This window comes from Carlito syrichta, unplaced genomic scaffold (genome assembly GCF_000164805.1).
Source record: "Carlito syrichta isolate Samal-C Ts95f unplaced genomic scaffold, Tarsius_syrichta-2.0.1 Scaffold304700, whole genome shotgun sequence".
NCBI classification, from domain to species: domain Eukaryota; kingdom Metazoa; phylum Chordata; class Mammalia; order Primates; family Tarsiidae; genus Carlito; species Carlito syrichta.
In genome coordinates, this window is record NW_007248796.1 from 120,308 (window position 1) to 143,191 (window position 22,884).

General features: G+C 35.8%; 1 protein-coding gene across 2 annotated transcripts in view; it reads left to right on the top strand.

The window, feature by feature from the left end:
• GIN1 (gypsy retrotransposon integrase 1) overlaps nucleotides 1-22,884 on the top strand; it is a 34,629-nt gene that overhangs the window by 956 nt on the left and 10,789 nt on the right. Inside the window, exons 2-4 of one of the 2 annotated variants that reach the window (XM_008060680.1) lie at nucleotides 13,346-13,491; nucleotides 15,379-15,572; nucleotides 17,658-17,963. In XM_008060680.1, coding sequence (XP_008058871.1) covers nucleotides 13,353-13,491; nucleotides 15,379-15,572; nucleotides 17,658-17,963 — 639 coding nt within the window. In that variant the 5' untranslated portion in view covers nucleotides 13,346-13,352. The remainder of the gene's footprint in view (nucleotides 1-13,345; nucleotides 13,492-15,378; nucleotides 15,573-17,657; nucleotides 17,964-22,884) is intronic. The other variant, XM_021713719.1, reaches the window with a different exon arrangement.

The following is a 22,884-nucleotide window of genomic DNA, read 5'->3' on the forward strand; positions in this document are numbered from 1 at the left end:
CCTGCACTCCAGTCTGGGCGACAGAGTGAGATTCCAACTCAAAATATATATATATATATATATATTACAGATTTTCAGTTGGAACACGTGTATCATGACCTTTTAGAAGCTTAAATTGGTAGCCTCGATAGGTTTTACCCTTGGTGAAACAGTTAAATCCTAATTTTTTAAAGCAATACCTAACTGCCTACATTATTGGGCACAAACAAATCGTCAAAGAAATTAAGCAATAAGTATTTACACAGGTATCTCTTGGTTCTATTTGATGTCATGCAAAGGAAAGTGTTAAAAGCTCAACCAAATATGACCCTGACATTCCTCTTGCAAAACTAGAAGTTGTAATCAGGCACCCTCACTAACTTTTCTTTATTTCTATATGTTTAAGTACACAAGTCATTATTTTGACAGAAATTCTTAAAATATGAGCATAGCCCAAAAAGGCCTAAAATAATCTTTATTTATGTAATTCAAACCACTTTATTCTCCCTTGTGATATCTTTGCTTAATAATTATTGTATACAGATAGATATTTTATTTATGTTTATCCTGAATATTGCAGCTTCAGATCATTTTCTCATATTAGCCACTTCTCAAACTTTCTAGGGACCCAGTGGTGAATAGGCTTTGAAAAGAAAAATACTGGTACTTTAAATTATTTTTGTATATAAATGTCAAATAATAGCAGCAAAACTTTTACCTACCTACTTCAAAGACTATGCTTTTTGTGAACTGATTTTCTTTCTTACATATTTTCTGTTTCTCCTTGTCATATCTCTCTACGTCCAGAACCAGCAACTTGTGAACTGCATTAGACGTTAGACTGTAAAATCATTATAAAGCACACAACACCTGAGTCTTCTGGGTTTTGTTGTTAGCAGTAAATCATTATAAACATTTCCATAGAGCATTAGCTACTATTAAAGGATAAGACTTTAAAATCTTTGTTTATAAAGATTTTAAAATCTTTTTTTGGTAAAGGTTTTGAGAAAAGAAGGGAGTTCTCTGTTACTTTCTCTGTTACTTTAAGAGGCCTGATGTGGATGATAATAATACTTAAAATGTGAAAGATTGTATATTGCTTTACCATTTGCAAAGAACTTGTCAAATTTATTATTTCATTGATCCTCATAATTTTGAAAAAAGAGGAATAGGTATTATCTTCTTATTCCAAACATGGATACTGAGGCTTAGGTAAGTGTTAAGCACCTGAAATTTTGACTCGCAAAGTTCTTTCCTTTTTAGATACACCCTACTTGTAGTGCCTTATATGTGAAACTGAACTGGGATGGGAGGAATGAGGGGGAAAAGAAACCAGGACTATTTTTTGGAGTGTGAGCCCCTTGTAGTCCAGGATTCCCCTGCTAGGTAAGTGTTCTAGGAACCCGTCAACTTTAGCATACCGACTAGCATTTTTGTGAGAGGCTGTATTCAGCTTCAGTAAAATTTTTTTGAGATTCTTTCAAAGCATACATCATGATGGGTGATGTATGAATGAATACACCTGCCCAACCACTCTGAGTATACTGCAGCTTTTGACCAAAAATGGCATGACCCCCATGCCCCGTCCTCCATATTTACCCAATCTTTCCCTGAGTGACTTTTTTTGTTTCCCTAATGAAAAAAACCCTCAAAACATTTTGCCGATGTGAAAGAGGTGAAGCAAAAAATAGCAGAAGCACTAAAACACATCAGAATTGATGTGTTCAAAAACTTTTGAGCAGTGGAAAAAGCATCTTGATAGGTGTATTTCATCAAATGGAGAGTACTTTGAAGGTGACTGATGTTTAAACATGTAAGAATAAATATGTAATTTTTTAAATAAATAAATTCCAGATTTTGGGGCCCCCCTTGTATAATGTTTTCCAAAGTGAAATAAGTTACCTTGGGAGCATTTGCTATTTCTTTATTCAGTGTTACTTGTCAAGAAATGCAAGTAATTCTTTATTGACTCATAAATAGTTTGTTCACTTGTGTTCCAAACACTATGTTAGACAATGTGAACAAAAAAGTTAAAAAGACCTTTCCATTTCTCATTTATAATCTAAATTATTTATTATAAAAAGCACTTTATAACTTATCTAACAGAAGCCTGAACCAGGTATTATAGGAGCTAAGAATAACAAGTAATAGAATTATGAATATAGCAGGGGGAAAACATGAAATTTGAAGCAAAGCACCAAGGTTCCAGTGTCCCTCAGCTCTTGCAATTCGTGTGTTTCCTTGAGTACCTGGGCAATCTCTGAGTCTTTTTTTGTTTTGTTTTGTTTTGTTTTTTTGTTTTGAGTCAGAGTCTCATTCTATCATCCAGGCTGGAGGATGGTGGCTTAATCATGGTGCACCACAGCTGTAACCTCCTGGGCTCAGGCAATCCTTCCACCTGAGCCTCCAGAGTAACTGGGACTACAGGTACATACCACCACACCTAGCTAATTTTTTAATGTTTTTTTATTTTTATAGAGATGGAGTCTCGCTGTGTTGCCTAGGCTGGTTTTGAACTCATAGGCTCAAGCAATCCTCTCACCTCAGCCTCTCAAAGTGCTAGGATTACAGGCGTGATTCTCTGTGCCTGGCTCCCTTTTCTTATCTATAAAGTTGATATAAAACTAATACCTATTTCATGGAGTATTGTAAGGATCATCATAATAAGATACGGTATAAATGTTTGCAATTGCAGTCATGAGGTACTTAGCAGTGGGGATAAGTTTTGAAAAATGTGCCGTTCAGCAATTTCAGCATTGTGCAAACAAAATCATAGTGTGTGTTTGCACAAACCCAGATGATTTGTATATATTTATATTTTTATATGAAAATTCAAGTGTCCCAGTACCATTACTGAATATCAGTTATTTCTCCAACTTGATCTGCAGTGCCAATATCAAGTGCCTTGTATCAGGTTTCTATATATGTTTCATTATTGTCTTATGGAACCACTATCTTTTACCAAAATGTCCTTATCTAGCATATAACTGTATTTTCAAAAATTGCTTTTGCAGCTATTAAAGCATTTAATTTCTTTAAAATTGTTTCTTCCTATACTTTTGGCTTTTCCAGATATGTAAATAGAAGTATACAGTATATAGCCTTTTGTGTCTGGCTTCTTTCACTTAGTATAACGATTTTGAGATTCATCCTGGGTATGTTTGTAGTTTGTTCCTTACCAATGCTTAATGGTATTACACTATGGGGATCTACTACAATTTGTTTATCCATTCACTAGTTGATGAACATTTGGATTGTTTTCAGGTTTTGGCTGTTTTGAATAAAGCATCAAGAAACATTCATGTACAGGTTTTTGAGTGGACATAGTTTCATTTCTCTTGGGTTAATACCCAGGATTGGTATTGTTGAACCATATGGTAAATTTGTGTTTAGCTTTATAAGAAATTGCCAAACTATTTTCCAACATGTTTATAGTACTTTGTGTTCTCACCAGCAATGTTCTGCATCCCTGGTAGTACTTAGTATGGTCAAGTTTTGTTGTGTAGTGGTATCTTACTGTGGTTTTAATTTGCAGTTTTCCATTGTCTAATGACGTTGAGCATTTTTTTATGTGTTTATTTTCTAACTATATCTTTTCTTTGGTGAAATGTCTGTTCAAATTTTTTCTTCGTGTTTTAAATTTGGGTTGTTTTCTTGTTAAGCTTTGAGAGTTCTTTGTAAATTCTGTATACAAATTCTTTATCATAAATATGCACTGAAGATATTTTCTCCCAGCTGTAATTTCTCTTATATTTTTAATAATATCTTCCAAAAATAAAAGTTTTAATTCTTTCTTTATAGATTGGCCATTTTTGTTTACTGTCTCGAAAATTATTTCCTAAACTGATCTCAGAATGATTTTTTTGTTGTCTTCTAGAAGTTCTATAGTTTTAAGTTTTACATTTACATCTATGTCTTTTGTGAGTTCATTTTTTACATATGGTGTGAGGTATGATTTGAAGTTAATCTTTTATTCATGTGAATGTTCAGTTGTTTCAATGTTTGTTGAAAAGATGATGCCTTTCTCGTTGAATTACCTTGGCACCTTTGTTGAAAATCAATTTACATATTTTAGTGACTGTTTCTGTACACTATTCTGTTTCATAGCTGTATGGCTGTCATTTTGCCAGTACCACACAGTCTTGATTACCATAGCATTATGGGAAGTCTTAAAACCAGGTAATGTGAAATTTTCAACTAAGTTTATTTTTCAAAGTTGTTTTAACTATGCTAAGTCCTTTGGTTTTCCATATCAATTTTAGAAGCAGCCTGTCAGTTTCTATAAAAGAGCTTATGGATTTCTGAATGGGATTGCTTTGACCCTGTAGATCAATTTGGGGGAGAATTGGCATCTTAAGGAATATGTCTAGCTCTTTCTTATTGTTAGGATGGGAGTGACTCCAGCTTTCTACAATCTAGATAGAAGCCTATATGACAATTTTTATAGTATTTCAAAAATAAATAATTTACTTCCATTGTTATAATTGCTGCAATATCTTTATTGGAAGAGATTGCAAGATTAATCCTCTTTGTGGATGCTATCCCCTCCTGCCCTCTCAGGAACATCTTACCATCAGTCGTGTAATTTTTTTCCTCCTCCATTTCTAACAGTCTTTCTAGAAACCCTTCCTTCAGCATTAACCTTTGTGGATTATTCTCTTCTTGAAAGCAAAACAATTTTTAAGTTTTTTAAGTTACAGTTAAACTTACATAACATGAAATTTACCATCTTAATAATTTTTATGTTAACACTTCATTAGCATTAAATATATTCACATTGTTGTGTGAGCATTACTACCATCCATTGCCAGAATGCTTTTCATCTTGTATAACTGAAATGTTTTACCAGTTATACAATAACTCCCCCATTACCCTTTCCCTACTCCTAGTCCCTGGTAACCACCATTTTTTTCTCTGTCTCTATGTATTTGGCTTGTCTTAAGTACCTCATATAAAGGGAGTCATACAGTATTTGTCTTTTTGTGACTTTTTTTTTTAGTATAGTGTCTTCAAGATTCATTCATTTTGTAGCAGGTGTCAGAATCTCCTTCCTTTTACAGGCGCGTGTAGATACTATATTTTGCTTATCCATTCATCCATCAATAGACACTTGAGTTGTTCATACTTTTTGTCTATTGTGAATGATGTTGCTATAAACCTGGCTATCAAAACAAACTTTTGACCCTATTAGAATGTAAATTCCATTAGGGCCAAGAGTATATACCTCTATCTTATTTATTACATATTGCCAGTATTGTGTCTGGCATATAGCAGGAGCTCAATAATATTTTTTGGATCAATGAATGAATCTCATATCTGTCTCTAGCAACTGTCTTCTTGCCTTTTAGCTGAGCTCAAACTTACTAAGTCTACTTTCTCCATATTCATTCATTCCTTATCTCATTGCTGTCTCATTTCCATCTGTTCTGCTCTACTGTAACTATTGTCAAAACCACTATGTACATTTTACTTCTTATATCACTTAGCCTCTCCATCTTCTTCTAAGAACTCTTTATTTCCTAGACTCCTGTAACTAGAACCTCTTCAGGCTTTTTTCCCCGTTTTTCTGGCTATTCTCATACCCATGAGAATTTACAATCTATTTGGGAGACATACAAACTAATAAATTCAATGAAGTATTGCAGATTTTATGATAAAAGTTGGTATGTGTTACTGTGCATATATACAAGGAACATGCACGATTCTACATGAGATTGGAGATGTGGTCAGAAAGGATTCAGAGATGAGTAAACTCATTAATGTGAATGTTGAAGGATAAGGATATGTTCACTGCTCTTCTTACTCTAGACTTTCTATGTGATCCTCTAACATTGCCATCTTCATCTACCAACTTCCATCTTCCATCTTCCAACTTCAATTACCATCCACATGCCAAGTTTATCCATGAGCTGAATACAACATGCTTAATGTTGTCAACTTTCTCCATAAGCCAGAACTATGGAAGTGATCTCAAACTCTTCTTTGCATTCACTTCACACATTCAGTCAGTCATAATTCTTATAAAACTTATATATTTCCACTGATACTGCTTTAGCTCCAAATTTCATCCTTTCTTAACTTACGCTGGCATTCCTATGCTCTACTTATTATACTCCATATTGGTGCAGAATAAACTTTATAGAATAGATAGCTAACTTATAACTCCAACTCATTCTCCAGAATTCAAATTATCCTAGGTTGGGGTGTTCAGAGAAGACACTGTTTAGGAAATGGCATCTACCAGAGTTTTGAAAGATAATTACGAGCTGAGATGTGGGAATGCAGTCTATTCCAGGCAAAAAGTATCAATGAAAAGGTATGAGCAGAGCACACTGCATGAAATGGTTAAAGAACTGTGGTTGTACTTTATGTAACTAGAGCTTAGAGTTTTGTTGTTGTTGTTTTAATTTTAAAGATGTGTGGTACAATTCAGGATTAAGTATACAAATGTCCATTATGCAGGTTCCCTTGTTGATGAGGTGTGCCCCCCGCTTCCCCAGCAGGATCCCACTACTGCCAATCCCGTCCCCTCCAACCCTTGCAGTTTCTCACTGATGACGATTCTTTTCTCATAGTATTACGATAATAGTTCAAGGTCCACTTATGAGTGAAAACATGTGATACTCAGTTCTTTGTTTCTGTGATAGATCACTCAGTAGTATATACTCTAAATTCATCCAAATTGCTGCGAAGTTCATAATTTTGTCCTTCTTTATGGCTGCATAATATTCCATCATGTATATGTACCACGTTTTTTTTTCTTTTTTTCTTTTTTTGAGTTGGAGTCTCACTCTGTCACCCAGACTGGAGTGCAGTGGCCGCTCCCGGCCACCGCAGCCTCGACCTGCTGGGATCCAGCAATCCTTCCGCCTCAGCCTTCCAAGTAGCTGGAACTACAGGCACACGCTACCACGCCCAGCTAATTTTTTTTATTTATTATAAAGATGAGGTCTCGCCAAGTTGCCCAGGCGAGTCTCGAACCCGCAGGCTCAGGCAATCCACTCACCTCAGCCTCCCAAAGCACGGGATTACAAGGTGAGCCACCGAGCCCGGCTTACTTTTTTTTTTTTTCAATCCTCTTTCAATGGACAGCACAGTTAGTCCATGTTTTTGCTATTGTGAACAATACTGCAGTAAGCATGCGTGTGCAGGTATCTTTTTCATAGAGTGATTTGCCTTCCCCCAGGTATATTTTCATTAGGGGGGTTGTGGGTTCATATGAAAGGTCGATTTTTAAACCTTTTAGGAATCGCCAAATTGTTTTCCACAGAGGCTGTACTAATTTCCACTCCCACTAACAGTGTAGAAGTATTCCCTGTTCTCTGTATCCTCTCCAGCATCTGTTGTTTTTTGAGTTATTGATGATGGCCATCCTGACTGGAGTTAGATAGTATCTCAGTGTGGTTTTAATTTGCATTTCTTTGATGACTAGTGAGGCTAGCATTTTTTCATGGATCTGTTGGCTGTTCATATGTCTTTTTGAGAAGTGCCTATTCATATCTTTTGCCCACTTTGGAATGGGACTGTTTTGTTTTTTTTTTCCAGCACCTTTGAGTTCCTTGTAGATCCTAGATGATAGGCCTTTGTCAGATATACTGTTGGCAAATATTTTTTCCCAGTCCATGGCCTGACTTCCTGCTCTATTGATGGTTTCTTTGGCTTTGCAGAAGCCTTTCAGTTTGATGAGGTCCCACTTGTCTATTTTATCTCTTATGACATGGGCACTTGGTAATTTGATCAGGAGAGCTTAGAGTTTGAATCTAGAATGCCAAGAGAAAAGCTTAAAAAGGTTGGTGAAGACCTTATCTGGAAAAACCTTGTATACTGGCTGAGGCATTTAGATATCATTAGTGCTGTGATCTGAATGTTTGTGTTCCACCAAAATTTATATATTGATATCCTAACTGCAAAGGTGATAGTATTAAGAGTTGGGCTTCTCCACACTTTGAGAAGGTAGTTTGGTTTTCAGAGCAGAGTCCTCATGAAGGAGATTAGTGCCCTTATAAAAGAAGCCTGAGATAAAATTCTTGCCCCATTCCCCATGTGAGGTTACAGCAAGAAGACACAGATTCTTATGAGAAAATGGGCCCTTACTAGACACTAAATCTAGTTTCCTCTTTTATCTTATACTTCCAAGCCTCAGAACTATGACGAATAAATTTTTGTTGTTTATAAGCCACCCAACTTGTTATTTTTGTTACAGCAGCCCAAACAGAATAAGACTATCAGGAATGGCAAAAGGCCACTATTTCGAGGTAGTTGATTTTTTGTGTGTGGGTCGACTTTTTACTTTCTTTTTAGTGTATATGTGCCCCCCCCCCCGAATCATAGGGTACACATGAGGATTTAATATACAGGGATATTGGGTGAAGACAGCGTTTGGGTTTCTGATGAGTTTCCCCCCCACCAGTAGTGAGCATGGTACCCAGTGGATAGTTGTATCCTTTATCCACCCTCCCTCTATCCTTTAGCAATGCCCAGTGTCTATTTTCCCATTCTTGAGCCCCTGTGTGCCCACTTATGAGTTTAGTACACACTTATGAGTGAGAACAAGGTGAATACTTCAGTAAGATTTGTGTTTTAGGATGACCTCTGTGGCTGCAGAGAGGAGAGGGATTATATTAGAGACAAGGGAGGCAAATGCTTTTTCCAAGTGGATCTAGATGTATAGACACCTGTTTTTATAGTACTTTTTGCATGCTTCTGTTACGACACCATTCTATACTGTATAAATGATGATTCACTCCTCTGTTCCTGTCATTTTACACCATAAGCTCCATGAGGGCAGGGATTTAATCTTGTTTACCTTTGTATTACTATCAGCTAATACATATAAGGATTTAAGGGATCAGTAGATGAATGACAAACAAATGCAAGTTTATATGAATGAACAGGCAAAAAAAACTATAAAAGAGGGTAAAACATAGGAAGTTCTTCAACAGTTACAAAGAAGATTAGAAGAGATCAGGATCACTTCACATGGAAGGCTTCCTTCATGGATTTTCAAAGATGGATAAGACTTAACCGGGTGGATATACCTTTTGGGGAAGATGTGATACAAACCAAAGTACAGAGAATGGTTGAGATGTGGCCATAGAGAAGCGGTAAGGCTTATGTTCTGCCAGGTTGTAGATAGACTAAGTAGTTTAGATGTTAATCAGTAGTAGAGAGTGCCATGAGGCAGTCTAATAGTGTCCAGTCTGTCAAGTGAATCATTTGGAAAATAAAAATGTGCTCGATATAGTCTAAATAAAGTTTCAAGGTGACTAGGTCAAGCAAATAATCACTCCTTTAAGTGTTCTGTTCTTTACTGAGCCAAGACAACTGTTATTAAAATGAAAATAATATACTTTTGAAAGGGCTTGTAAAATATAAAAATATGTAGGGAATTTCTGATTTATATGTTTTCTCTCACTCTAGGAGTCCCCAATACCTTGATACTGAGAAAAACAAACCAAAAACCTCAAAGAACTCGGTCTTCAAAATTTTGTGTGGTGGTTTCCTTTATACCTGGACCCTTGGTAGTATAAATTTACTCCGAGGAGAGCAAATTTTTCTGTTTTGATTTATCTTCAGTTATTTAAAAGTTAAGGATTTGAAAGTAGAGAAGTTAACTTCAGTAAATACACCTCTTTGAGGAGGAGTTTTTGTGCATTTATCATAGGTAGAAAACCCAACAGTAGCCTAATAGTACAGAAAGCCTGAATATACAGAGTGTTCATCTTATATCAAGTAATTAGATAAAAGATTTTCTGGTATGCTCAGGAGGAAAATGGATGGAAGGGAGAAGGACAGAATAGTGTGGGAACTTGGAAGTGAGAGGTTTTTAAGTGTAAAAGCAAAATACAGAAGCTATTGCAGTTTATATAAACACTAACTTTTTCCAATTGCCCACACCCCTCTGCATTTGGGGACCTGTACTTCCTCTAAGATATGGGAGTTTGGTCTTTTTTTCTTGTGGGCTTTTTACAGGGCTAAAAAGACTTCTCTCCTTTTTTTTTTTTTTTTTGAGTTGGAGTCGAGTTGGAGTCTCACTTTGTTGCACAGGCTGGAGTACTGTGGCACATTTATGACCACCCCAGCGTCAACTGGCTGGGCTCAGCGATCCTTCTGCCTCAGCCTTCCAAGAGGCTAGAACTACAGGTGCGTGCTACCATGCCCAGCTAATTTTTTTTTTTTTTTTTTTTGAGTTGGAGTCTCACTCAGTCGCCCAGACTGGAGTGCAGTGGCCGCTCCCGGCCACCACAGCCTCCACCTGCTGGGCTCCGGCGATCCTTCCGCCTCAGCCTTCCAAGTAGGCGGAATTACAGCCATGTGCTATCACGCCCGGCTGATTTTTTTTTTATTTATTGTAGAGATGAGGTCTCACCTAGTTGCCTAGGCGAGTTTCGAACCCGCAGGCTCAGTCAATAATTTTTTACTTATTGTAGAGACAAGGTCTGGCCAAGTTGCTCGTGCTGGTCTTGATTCCGCGGGCTCAGGCAATCCACTCGCCTCGGCCTCCCAAAGTGCTGGGATTACAGACTGAGCCACCAAGCCCAGCTAGCTTCTCTTCTTTTTAATGACCTTCAGAAGTTTTTACACATCTCTGAAAGGGAGGAATTAAAAAATTTTTATCTTCTTTTTATAAACCTCATCTTCCTATAAATACCATGCTCCCAAGCTAGCTAAAATGCGATATATCTAGATTTTTCTTTTTATGATTTGGAACATTGGTGGTTCCAAAAACCATTAAAGGAAAACTATAACTGGGGGTTATATACAGTATATTATAAATTTTACAGTATGTAGACCTTATAATGATTTAAACAGAGAAGGGGCAGATCTCTGTCCCTTGAGTTGAAAGAACATTTCTCAACATAGCCTAGAGATGAAAATAGGACACAATGAAAAAATGATTTTTACTTGTTTTTTAAGAGTTAAGGAGAGTTAAAGCAGAGCTAGAATAGCAGGCAGCCAAGTGGGCAGGTTGACAGATAGACTTTGTATTCCTTCCTGAAATCACACAAACCTTTCTGAATTGAAATTTGATAGACGTTCACCACAGCATTTTTTTTGGCAGAGAAGAGGCTGTAGTGAGGATGACGCAAAAGTAGAGGCATCAAAGGGTCTTACATGACAGATTGCAGAACAGTAGGTTACACTAGTTCTTTGCCTCAGATGGTTTAAAAAACACTGAAACTGGATAGCAGTAGAAGTGGCTATAGAACAATATGAAACTGAATAGCAGTAGAAGTGGCTATAGGACAAGGACTGAGCACGTACATGGTAAAACTTCTTGATAACTTTGCTGTTTCCTATTATGACTATAAAACATCTGTGAACATTTTGGTACACATTCTTTGATAGTCATATACTTGTTTTGATGGGATATAAACTTAGAAGTAGAATTATCTTTAAGGTAGATGTCTGTTTTGCTTTAGAGAAAACTGGATTTTCCAAAGTGGTTGGAACATTTTGTACTCCCATAATGTATGCAAGTTCCAGTTGCTACCCGTTTTCACCAATACTGGATGTTGTCCATGTTTTTAATTTTATCCTGTTTGGTAGTGTGTGTTATAAATTATGGTGGTTTTAATTTGCATTGCCTTGAGGAGTAATGATGTTGAGCACATTTCTATTTTCTTATTGATCACTTGGATGTTATCTTTTATGAAATACCATGTAAAGATTTTTCCATTTTTTGAATTGAGATTTTGATCTTTTCTTTTTGATTCCTAGAAGTTTCTTAAAAATGCTGAGTATGAGCTCTTTTCTAGATATACATATTAAAGATATCTTCTCCCAGTTTGTAGCTTGCCTTTCCACATCCTTAATGGTGTCTTAAGGATGATATACAGAAGTTTTGATGTTGATAAAGTCCTATTATTATACTTTTTTATTGGTAGTGTTTTCTTGTATCCTGTTTAAGAAATCTTTGCTTAACTTAATATTTTGCAGATGTTTTCCTATATTTTCTTCTGGCATCGTTTTTTTCTTTCACATTTAAGTTTATGATTTTATCTGGAATTAATTTATCTAGAAGATGTAAGGTAGGTGGTTAAGGTCCATTTGTTTGTTTCATGTACAGATATCTGGTTGTTCCAGCATTATTTATTGAAAAGACCAACACTTCACTCATCGTATTGCTGCCACCGTTGTAAATGCATTGACTTTATATGTAAGGATCTAATTCTGGGCTCCCTGTTCTGTTACAGTGATGTATTTGTCTGTTCTTATGCCAGTACTACATTGTCTTATTTACTGTATTTGTCTAGAAAGCCTTAAAATCTGATCCATTCATTTTGAGATATTTTAGAAACTGTGATAGGCCACATTTGTTTGTTTAATGTGAGGGTACAGACATCTATTTGAAAATGAAGGGAATTTATTTATTTAATGCTGAATTGAAAGTAAATTAAAATTAGAATAAACTAATTGTTCTATAACACTTTATAGAGATAATTAATCATTTTTTAGTATGATGGGACTATGTTAGTATTACAGAATCTTTGCTTTTGAAGTGGCTCATACTTTATATAAACCTAAAATTAGAAATGCACTGGTATTCTCTCTGGAAGTTATAAATAGATCAGAAAAATGGTTTTGCTTGTGCAAAGAGCTGTATCATAGGGGAAGAGACTATTTAAACTACAATGATAGGCACAGTCTGTTCTGTTTAGTTCCAAAATGCTCTTTGCAGTAATATACTTTTTAAGTCTCATTCCTAGATCTTCTAGTGATCAGTAAACATCTTTTTTTTTTTTTAATTTCAAAGCTGTAAGCTTTTACATCAGAGTCCTAGCAGGAAACAGAAGACATACTTTGCTGAGATTTTTAAAGAAAATGCAACTAAGCTCCTTTTTATAAACAGACAGGAACAAAGAAATCAGCATAGCACCTGGAGACTAGAAACAGCAGAAAATAGTTACCACCCCCAGGGCTGAAGTAACAAAGAGAAGAAATGACCATGAAGATATTTAGAAGTAACATAAGACCATATTTATCCCCTTATACTTGTCATTATTTATTTGTCACATAACAGAACCATCCTGTGTAGGTAACATTTCAGTTGAGAGCAGTGAGAGACTTTAAGTAGCCTTTTTGAAGTGTACTTGTTCATTTCCATTTTTCCCAGTATGTGAAAAATTTCAGCATTTTTTATCAAGAAAAAAGAGACAAGATAATTTGTCATGATGTATCTCAAAAATAGCATTTGAATATTTTAGTTCACATACATCACTGTTCCGTTCCTGTACTGTAATTATCTCCCTCGCAAATAATATTCTGGGAATGCTTAATGCATGTGAAGTAGAAATATGACAGAAGCCTGAACTGAAATAGCAACTAAATTAGCTTATCATTTTTTTAAAATCCTTTTACCTAGGTTCACAATGGTCCGTAGTGGAAAAAATGGTGACCTTCATCTTAAGCAGATTGCATATTATAAACGAACTGGTGAATATCATCCAACTACACTGCCAAGTGAGAGAAGTGGCATAAGAAGAGCAGCAAAAAAATTTGTCTTCAAAGGTAGAATTACTGTCTAAAATTCTGACTGCAGAGTTACAGATTCTTCTCCACATGAGTTCTTTGTGGAATCCTGATAATTACTTTAGTGATTGGTTGTTGCTAAACAGGTTTCAGTTGAATTGATGCTACTCAAAAGCAGAATGAAAATCACCCTGAACCTAACTGAAGGCCAGTAAGCATGGAAAGGTAGTTAATTTATAGACAGAAAAATGATACCATGAAAGAAAACAAAACATTTACCTAAATTGCCAACTTCTTTTTTAGTCCTTTAGTGGTTCCTATTCTAATGATGTACTTTCAAGCACTGAACCCACTGTCTATGACGAACTTACTTGATGCTTAATATGAAAATGTTGACAAAGTTAACTAGTTTGTTTACTAACATGAAAAATAGGAGGAATTAGCTATATTTCTGTAGTTTCCCCTTCTGACTGCCATTAAATATGATCAGGATCACTTTATTTTAGGACCCTGAATCTCTCAGCTGGATTAAATATTTAACAGTCAGTGGGATATTAACCATGAAAGGTCATAATAATTTTCCCCCTCCTTCAAAGGAGAAGAGAAATTTGAGATGAAATAAGCAACAAATATATGCACTAGACGACTAAATGAATATTGGGGCTATTAATGGTGGTTTTGACTGTACGTACAGCATTTGGCTTTTTCCAAAGCAGATCAAGAAAATTCTAAAATAATAAATAAATGCCTGCTCATATTTCCCTGTGTATACCCCTACCAATAACTCTTTTATACTTAAGAACAAGCTGAACTGGCTGGACACGGTGGCTCATGCCTTTAACCCAAGCACTTTAGGAGGCCAAGGCAGGAGGATGCTTGAACCCTGGAGTCTGAGTCCAGCCTAGGCAACATAGCAAGACCTTGACTCTACAAAAAATTAGCCAGGTGTGGTGGTGCACGCCTGTAGTCCCAGCTACTCGGGAAGCTGAGGCAGAAGGATTGCTTGAGCCCAAGAGTGTGGTGAGCCATGACCTTGTGACTGCACTCCAGCCTAAGTCACAGAGTGAGACTCTGATTCAAAAAAAAAGAAAGAAAGAAAGAACAAAGAACAGGCAGACCTATTACCTCATAGTCTAAAGTGAGGATTCATTCATTCATTTATTAAATAACTTATGTAACATGTTTGCTGAGTTTCTACTATGTATACTTCACATTCTAAGCCTTGGAGATATATTAATAAATAAGATAAATAAGGTTCCTGATTTCAGGTAACTTATCTTCTAATTCAGGTAAGGAATGTTCCATTCAGCATGTGCTTAAGCACATTGCTAGCTTAATGGTGTATTCTAGAGTTTGAATAGCTACCCCATTCACATTGGAGAGGTAGGTGGTGGTTCTATCCATCCCCTGATTATTTTCTAGCTGCACATTCTTCTAAGGTGTCCCACTTTACCTTCTTCTACTCAAATCTAGAAAAACCTGAGAGAAGTGGCTTATGAAAATGTACTTATGATAAAATACTATTTTAGAAAATTCTATTCCAGGAGTTTCGTATCTGTACAGAGTATATTTGCTAATTTATGCCATTTTAGGAGGTGTCTGTAAGTATATTCCTAGTTTGAATACTCCCGTAAAAAGACAGTTATATATTTCCATAGTTGTTACATGCTTTGGTGAGTAAGCTAGCTCTGCTTATATTGTTAGCTACAAAATTATAGCAGCTAATACTCTTCCTAGATACCTAGTAAGTGTAACAGCTGAAGACCTTTTCGAGTATATGATAGAGTCATTACAAATAAATACTCTGTTTCAAACATGGTAAGATTTTATAAGACAAAATAAAATCTTCATAAGGCAATGATTATCTGAGAACTATATAGATCTCTAAAAATGGTGATTCTATCATTTTTATATTATTTATTCCAGAAAAAAAGCTGTTTTATGTTGGAAAAGACAGAAAACAAAATCGTTTGGTAATTGTTTCAGAAGAGGAAAAAAAGAAAGTTCTAAGAGAATGTCATGAAAATGACACTGGAGCTCATCATGGCATATCCAGAACTCTCACTCTAGTGGAATCCAATTACTATTGGACATCTGTGACCAATGATGTCAAACAGTGGGTATGGCTTATGCATTTAGAATATTTTGAATAATGTCTTTCTAGTAGGTATTTAAAATATATTATTGCTCCAGATTTACTCTATCACCTCTCATGAAGTACTTTTTGTATGATTGTTTTGGTATAAAAACCACTTAACTAAAGAGAGTTTTGTTTTCCTTCACAATTGTCTTAAATCCCTAAAGTAGTATCATGTGAACAAGAAAGAAGCATTCTTAAACGTTTGAAAATACCATATTGAGATAGATTATTTAGAACCAGATTTTTATCATTTAACTTTCTTGTATAGACAGAATTTAAATGGAGCTAGAATTTGACTAAATCGTTACCTGCTTAATGGCAGTCATACAGGCTATTCTTCAGAGGAGACTATGTTCATATTAAGTCAAGTCCAGTGTGTGCTCTTATTTTTTCTGTCTGTTCCATCTTAAGGTGGAAAATATCAAACATGGCAGAAACCCAAAACCAAATAAATCCAAAGTCAAATTGTTAAGATAGTGAAATAAGTCCAAGGTTTTTTTTTTTAACTTTTTAACCCATCAGGATCTTTAACTTCTCCCAATAGAAAATTCACATATGGGAATTTTGAGGTTCTTGCCAATAAGTCAATTGATTCTACTTTTTCTAGTATACTGTATGCCATATGGTAGTAATTGCCTGGTATATGTGTGAGACCTCTTTAATAATTATAATAGCGCATCAAAAAGACTGGCATTTCAAGCACAAAGAATTAAACTAATGTTTAAGAATCATCTGTGGGCCTGGCTTAGTGGCTCAGCCTGTAATCCCAGAACTTCGAGAGGCCGAGGCAAGTGGATTGCCAGAGCCCGAGAGTTCGAGACCAGCCCAGAAAGCTTTGTGAGACCTCGTCTCTACACTAAATCAAAAATTGACCTGGCGTGGTAGTGCACGCCTATAGTTCTAGCTTCTTGGAAGGCTGAGGTGGAAGGATCGCTGGATCCTAGCAGGTTGACACTGGGGTGGCCATGAGTGTGCCACTGCACTCCAGCCTGGGCAACAGAGTAAGATTCCAACTCAAAAAAAAAAAAAAAGAATCATCTGTGAGTCGCCAATTTATGAGTTTATGCAAGTATTCCAAAGACCTTGATATTTATATTTGCTTTCAGAACCTACAGTACATTTCTTTACAAACATTTATTGAAATTGTCAAATCTTTAGAATAGATATGATTTTTGGAAATAATCAGAAATTATTTGTGATGAAGTCTAGAAAAATGGCTTTTAAATTTTTCTTCAGAAGTTAGTATAGGAATAGTTTTCAAAGTGGAATTCCAGAAATATATTCAGAAATTGATCAGTTGATCTCTTTTCAACCTCACTCAAATGAAAACTTCTTGACAGCATGGGCTTTATTTTTGTTTACTCTCTGTTCCTGGGACCTAGAAAAATTTTTGGCATCTGTAAATATTGTATGAATGAGATTATATTTCAATACATATTGTTGGAATTGAGTGAATGAACTTAAAATGATAACTTTAGAAGGAAATATCTGTTACATATAGAAATTATTGTATATTTACATGCTGATTTAAAATTATGAAAAAATTATTTAAATATCGTTTTAAATATTTACTATTTATTGAATGTGAACCAGAATTATGTTACATGTGAATAAGACCCTGTAAGATGATCATTTAATAATATAGTCATCCTTCAGTGTATGTGAGGGATTGATTCTAGCATTGCCTGCATATAACCAAATCTGCTCATAGTCCTGAAGTAAGTCCTGAAGAACTCACATACAAAGTTGGTTCTCTATATACTTGGGATTTACATACCTCTGCCCACCAATACTGATTTTCAATCCATGTTTGGTTTCAAAACATCCATGTATATGTGGACCTGCACAGGTCAATCTTGTATTGTTCAAGGGTCTATTACAATAGCAACTAATATTTGCTTGTTGTTCTGACTAGAAAGTATAACTCCGTGGTTTGTTCTTGATCCAGAATTTTCTCCTTCCAAATACCTATTACCCATTTTAAAATTCACATTTATAGGACTGCTTTATAGTATGTTGAATATTAACATTTATGTGTATTTCTTTGTTGTGTGCCTGTTTGTAGGTATATGCTTGTCAGCATTGCCAAGTTGCAAAAAATACAGTTGTTCTAGCACCTAAACAGCACTTTCTCAAGGTGGACAATCCATGGAGTATAGTTACTGTTGATCTGATGGGACCTTTTCATATAAGCAACAGAAGTCATGTGTATGCTGTAATCATAACAGATTTGTTCACAAAATGGGTTATGATTTTGCCTCTCTGTGATGTTTCAGCGTCAGAAATTTCTAAAGCTATTATCAATATATTTTTCTTATATGGACCTCCTCAGAAAATAATAATGGACCAAAGAGATGAATTTATTCAACAGGTAAGACAAATAAACAACTTGGTCTTAGAGCATATCTGACTCCCTTTTAGTGTCTAGGACATGGTGCCCTGTGCATTATAATTAGTTATAACTAATACATTTAGATAAATTGCAGTGGGTACAGAGGTATGGTATTCCATACAGAGATCAGGATTTTAGTACTTACTAGGCACTAAGTACTAACCTGTCTTCAGTTTTCCTTAAACTAAAATGAGGAGCTTTGGACAAATAATCCTTGTTTAAAATCCTTGTTAATTTAGTTTAAAAATCCTGTGATGAGGTAAAGGTAGACTTGACTAAATGGATAAATAGATCATGTTTATGAATAAGTATATTCAATATTAAAAGATATTTTTCCCTTACCTTTTCTCAGATTAAAGTTAACCTGAAAGAATAAACAGACAAGCATATATATGAAAAATTTAACTACTAAACTCAAGGCATAATTGAAAATGTTCATAATTGACAGGATATTGGTGTAAGAAGAATCAGAGGTAGACTTTCTTGATCCAAAGTACCTTTAATGGTTCAATCCAAAAGAAATACCTAAATATAGATTTATTAAGTAGTTAGGATCTGTGTCAGGGTCCCTAGGATTATTCCTAGGTTCCATGACTTACTAGTAGAACTCATGGCTAAGATTTAGTCAATGAAGAATACAGATGTAAGCTTTCAAGATTACCTCTCCCAGGGGAGCTACACAAGACAAGTTTAATTCCCCCAGCAATGAGTTGTGACAACATGTGGCACCTTATCTACCATGGAAGCTTATTAGAGGATCGATGCCTAGTGCATTTTTTTGTTGTTGGAATCTCACTCTGTTTCCCAGGCTGGACTGCAGTGGTACCATCACCTCTACTGCAGCCTCAACCTTCTGGGTTCAGGCTCCCAAGTAGCTGGAACTACAAGTGCACACCAAGCTACACCTGGCTAATTTTTTGATTTATTGTAGAAACATAGTCTCATAGTTGCCCAGGCTGGTCTCAAAACCCTGGGCTCAGGCAATCCCCTCACCTCAGCCTCCCAAAGTGTTGGGATTACAGGTGTGAGCCTCTGAGTGCAGCCTGCCTTGTGATTTTATTGGGGGCTGAACATGTCATTACCTTCTGCCTGGCATGTACCAAAATTGTAGACTCTCAGAATCAAAAAATGTATGTGGCCCTCTAACCAAAACCTAAGTTCTAAGACACTAACTGAAGGCCTGCCTTTTAAAGAGCCTTTCAAAGGATAGCAGTCTCAGATCCATTACGTTAATCTGCTAGAGTTACCTGTTTATTCTTTTTCACAAATCCATCCAAGCAACTTAATAAACATTTGTATCCTAACCACTTAGAAGCCATTTAAAAAATAATACTTGTTTTATTGAAAGAAAAAAAATTTTTTTATTCTTAAATAATCACAATTACTTGCTAATGGGTTTTGTGTACCTCAAACCTTGGAATCATATGGCACACTTCCGCGCTCATTTTCTGTTTCACACTTATTTTTACGAAGCCTCTGATGAAAACAATTTTTTAAAAGCATGATATAATCAAAAAGATTATAACCTCATCTAATGTTGAAAAGGAGCTATCTTAAACTAGTGGTTTTCCTGGTGTCCCACAGATATTAAGGGGGCAACTTTGTACAGAGTTTGGTAACTGACTGTTTAAAATGATGAAGCTATCATAACAAACGAGTAGAGGAGGGAAGGATTGTACAATTAATTAACAGTTAGGTAACAATTTTCTAATTGTTTGTAATTACCTTTGCAGTATTATTTTAGAATTTAATGCCAAAATTATTTTCAGGTAAATTAGGAAATTTTAAAAATTTAATTAGAAAAAGATATACTTGGCTTTTTTTAATTCCTAGAGATGGAGGTTACATTCTACGTTTAGGATCGGTGGTATCAATTTCAATGGGAAAACACTAAGTTTGGCTCCATAATAATGAAAGACTTACATGCGGTAAAATAATCAAGATATAAAGGTTAAGAAATAGACCAAGAAAAATAAGGCGAACCCATGCGGGAAAGGGATAATGTCTATTATAAAAGATTTTAACAAATGAATAAATTTAGTCAAAAGCAAAAACAGATAATTTACAAGGGGGAAAAATTAAACACATGGAAAAAATTTTCAAACATGATAAAAGTAATGCAAAATAAGACAATTTTTTGCTTATATAATCAGCAAAAATAGTAATTCCAAATAGACTACAAGTAGAATGATATGGGCTTACAATACTGGTAACATTGCAACTTAAAACTAATTCTTTTGTTTAGCAATTGTCCAGAGATCCATTAAGAACCATGAATATATTTTTGTCTTTTGGTTAGCAATTCTATTTCTAAGAATTTATTCTAAATAAATTATCTCAATATGGAAACAATTATTTTATTATGATGTTTACTACAGTGCTTTTTACATTAAAGACTGAAAACAACCTAAATATCCACAAAAAAAAGAAATGTTTCAGAAAAATATGTCTAGCCATGTGATGACATATTTTAATGTAGCCATTAAAAACAATTACAAAGAAAAAGAAATAGCACTGGGCGCGGTGGCTCACGCCTGTAATCCCAGCACTTTGGGAGGTGGAGATGAGTGGATTGCCTGAGCCCAGAGGTTCGAGACCAACCTGGGCAACATGGCAAGACCTCATATCTACAATAAACCAAAAAATTAGCTGGGCATGGTGGTGTTTGCCTGTAGGTCCAGCTATTAGAAAGCTGAAGCAGAAGGATCACCTGAGTCCAGCAGGTCAAGACTGTGGTGGTGGTGAGCATGCCACTGCACTTCAGCCTGGGTGACAAACTAAGACTCCAACTCAAAAATAAAGAAAAGAAATAGCAAAATAGCATAGAAAATGTCTGTCATGTTAAATTAAAAATCTAGATAAAGAATGTTATTACATATACATAGTCTATATACATATATTTACTTTCTGCATAGGTAAAAAGTCATATAAAATCTAAAGCAAAGCCGGGCTCGGTGGCTCAGCCTGTAATCCCACGCCTTTGGGAGGCTGAGGTGAGTGGATTGCCGCGGGTTCGAGACCCGCCTGGACAATGAGACCTCATCTCTACAATAAATCAAAAAATCAACCGGGCGTGGTAGCGCATGCCTGTAATTCTGGCTACTCGGAAGGCTGAGGCGGAAGGATCACCGGAGCCCAGCAGGTCGAGGCTGCGGTGGCCGGGAGCGGCCACTGCACTGCAGTCTGGGCGACAGTGTGAGACTCCAACTCAAAAAAAAAAAACAAAATCTAAAGCAAAATCTATAAGGTTACTATTGAGTTTTTAAAATTTTTTTCTTTTTGACAGGTCTCTCTCTGTCACCCAGGCTGAAGTGTAGTGGCATACTCTTGGCCATTGCAGCCTCTACCTGCTGAGCTCAGGCAATCCTTCCGCCTCAGTCTTCCTAGTAGCTGGAACTACAGTCATGTACTACAACACCCAGCTAATTTTCTTGTTTTAATTGTAGAGATGAGATCTCACCAGGTTGTCCAGGCTGATCTCGAACCTCTGGGCTCAGGCAGTCCTATCACCTCAGCCTCCCAAAGTGCTGGGTTTACAGGCATGAGTCACCGTGCCTGGCAGCTTTTTAAGTTTCATGAGTGATGGGATTATAGATTTTTTCTTAATCTTAATTTTTAGTTTATATGTATTATAATTACATTGCTTTTATAGTTTTAGAGATTGAAAAATGCAAAATTATCTGTAACATTTGTGATACAAGGTACTAGTGCTCAGCAATAACTAAGTTATCCTACCCATCCAAATATGAAAGCTTGTCCAAGCTTCTTGCAGGTAAGCAAGTCCAAATATCTAATTCTGAATTCTGGTCAAAAAAATTTGACAGAATGGATGGATGTTACTTTCAGCCTGAGGCAGGAAAAATCTCATATTCAATTCTTCATTTTCCCTGTCTTATGTTTCTCTGGGAAATTGACTGGATAGTGCAGATATTACTCTAGAAGATGATGGAACTTATCTAGGATTGTTGAGGCACCTAGTAGACAACAGTTGCCTTGGAGAAACACCCAAACAGCAACTTTGCACAAGCAAGAAGTAAAACTTTGTTGTGTGAAGCCACCCACTGAAACTTGTGTTTTATAAATGGACACATTCATTTGATTGACATAGCAGTGGTCTGCTAATGGAGTGTGTAAAACAATCCAGTTTGGAAGAAGACTATTGGAATTGTTAATTTTTTTTTCTAAAAAAAAAAATTAGAATTGAAGCTTTAGTAATAATGTGTACAGATTGTTAATGGCATTCTGACTCGATCAACAAAGTTGGGGATTGTATATCACACAGCATATGAAGTTATCATGAAAAAAAGTGAGAATTCACAACATATAGAAGTCTACAGTGGTTTCTTCATTCATTCTTTTGCTTCCAGCATTTAATTGAATGTATGTATGTCATCTAGCATTCACCAAAGTACTCCTCACAGAATGGACACATAGCTTAGATTTCTTGCAATGAAGAAAATGCAGATGCCCACCAATCATAAGAAATTGGTAGAGCTGGCACTTCTACTTAACTTTTAGTACTAGCTCTTTGTTAGATTAGTGAGATGAAAACAAATATACAAATATTAACTGCAGTAGTCCCCCTTTATTTGCCTGCAGTCAACTGCAATCCAAAAATATTAAATGGAAAATGCCAGAAATAAACAGTTCATAAAAATTTATATTGTACACCATTCTGAAAAGCATGATGAAATCTCATGCTGTCCTGCTCTGTCTGCCTGGGATATGAATCATCCTTTTGTCCAACATATCCACACTGTATGTACTGCCCTCTCCCCATTGTTAGTCATTTAGTAGCCCTCTTGGTTATTAGATCAAGTGGCATGATGTCTCAGTCTTTTGTGTTCAAATAACCCTTACTTTATTTAATAATGGTCCCAAAGTGCAAGAATATTGATGC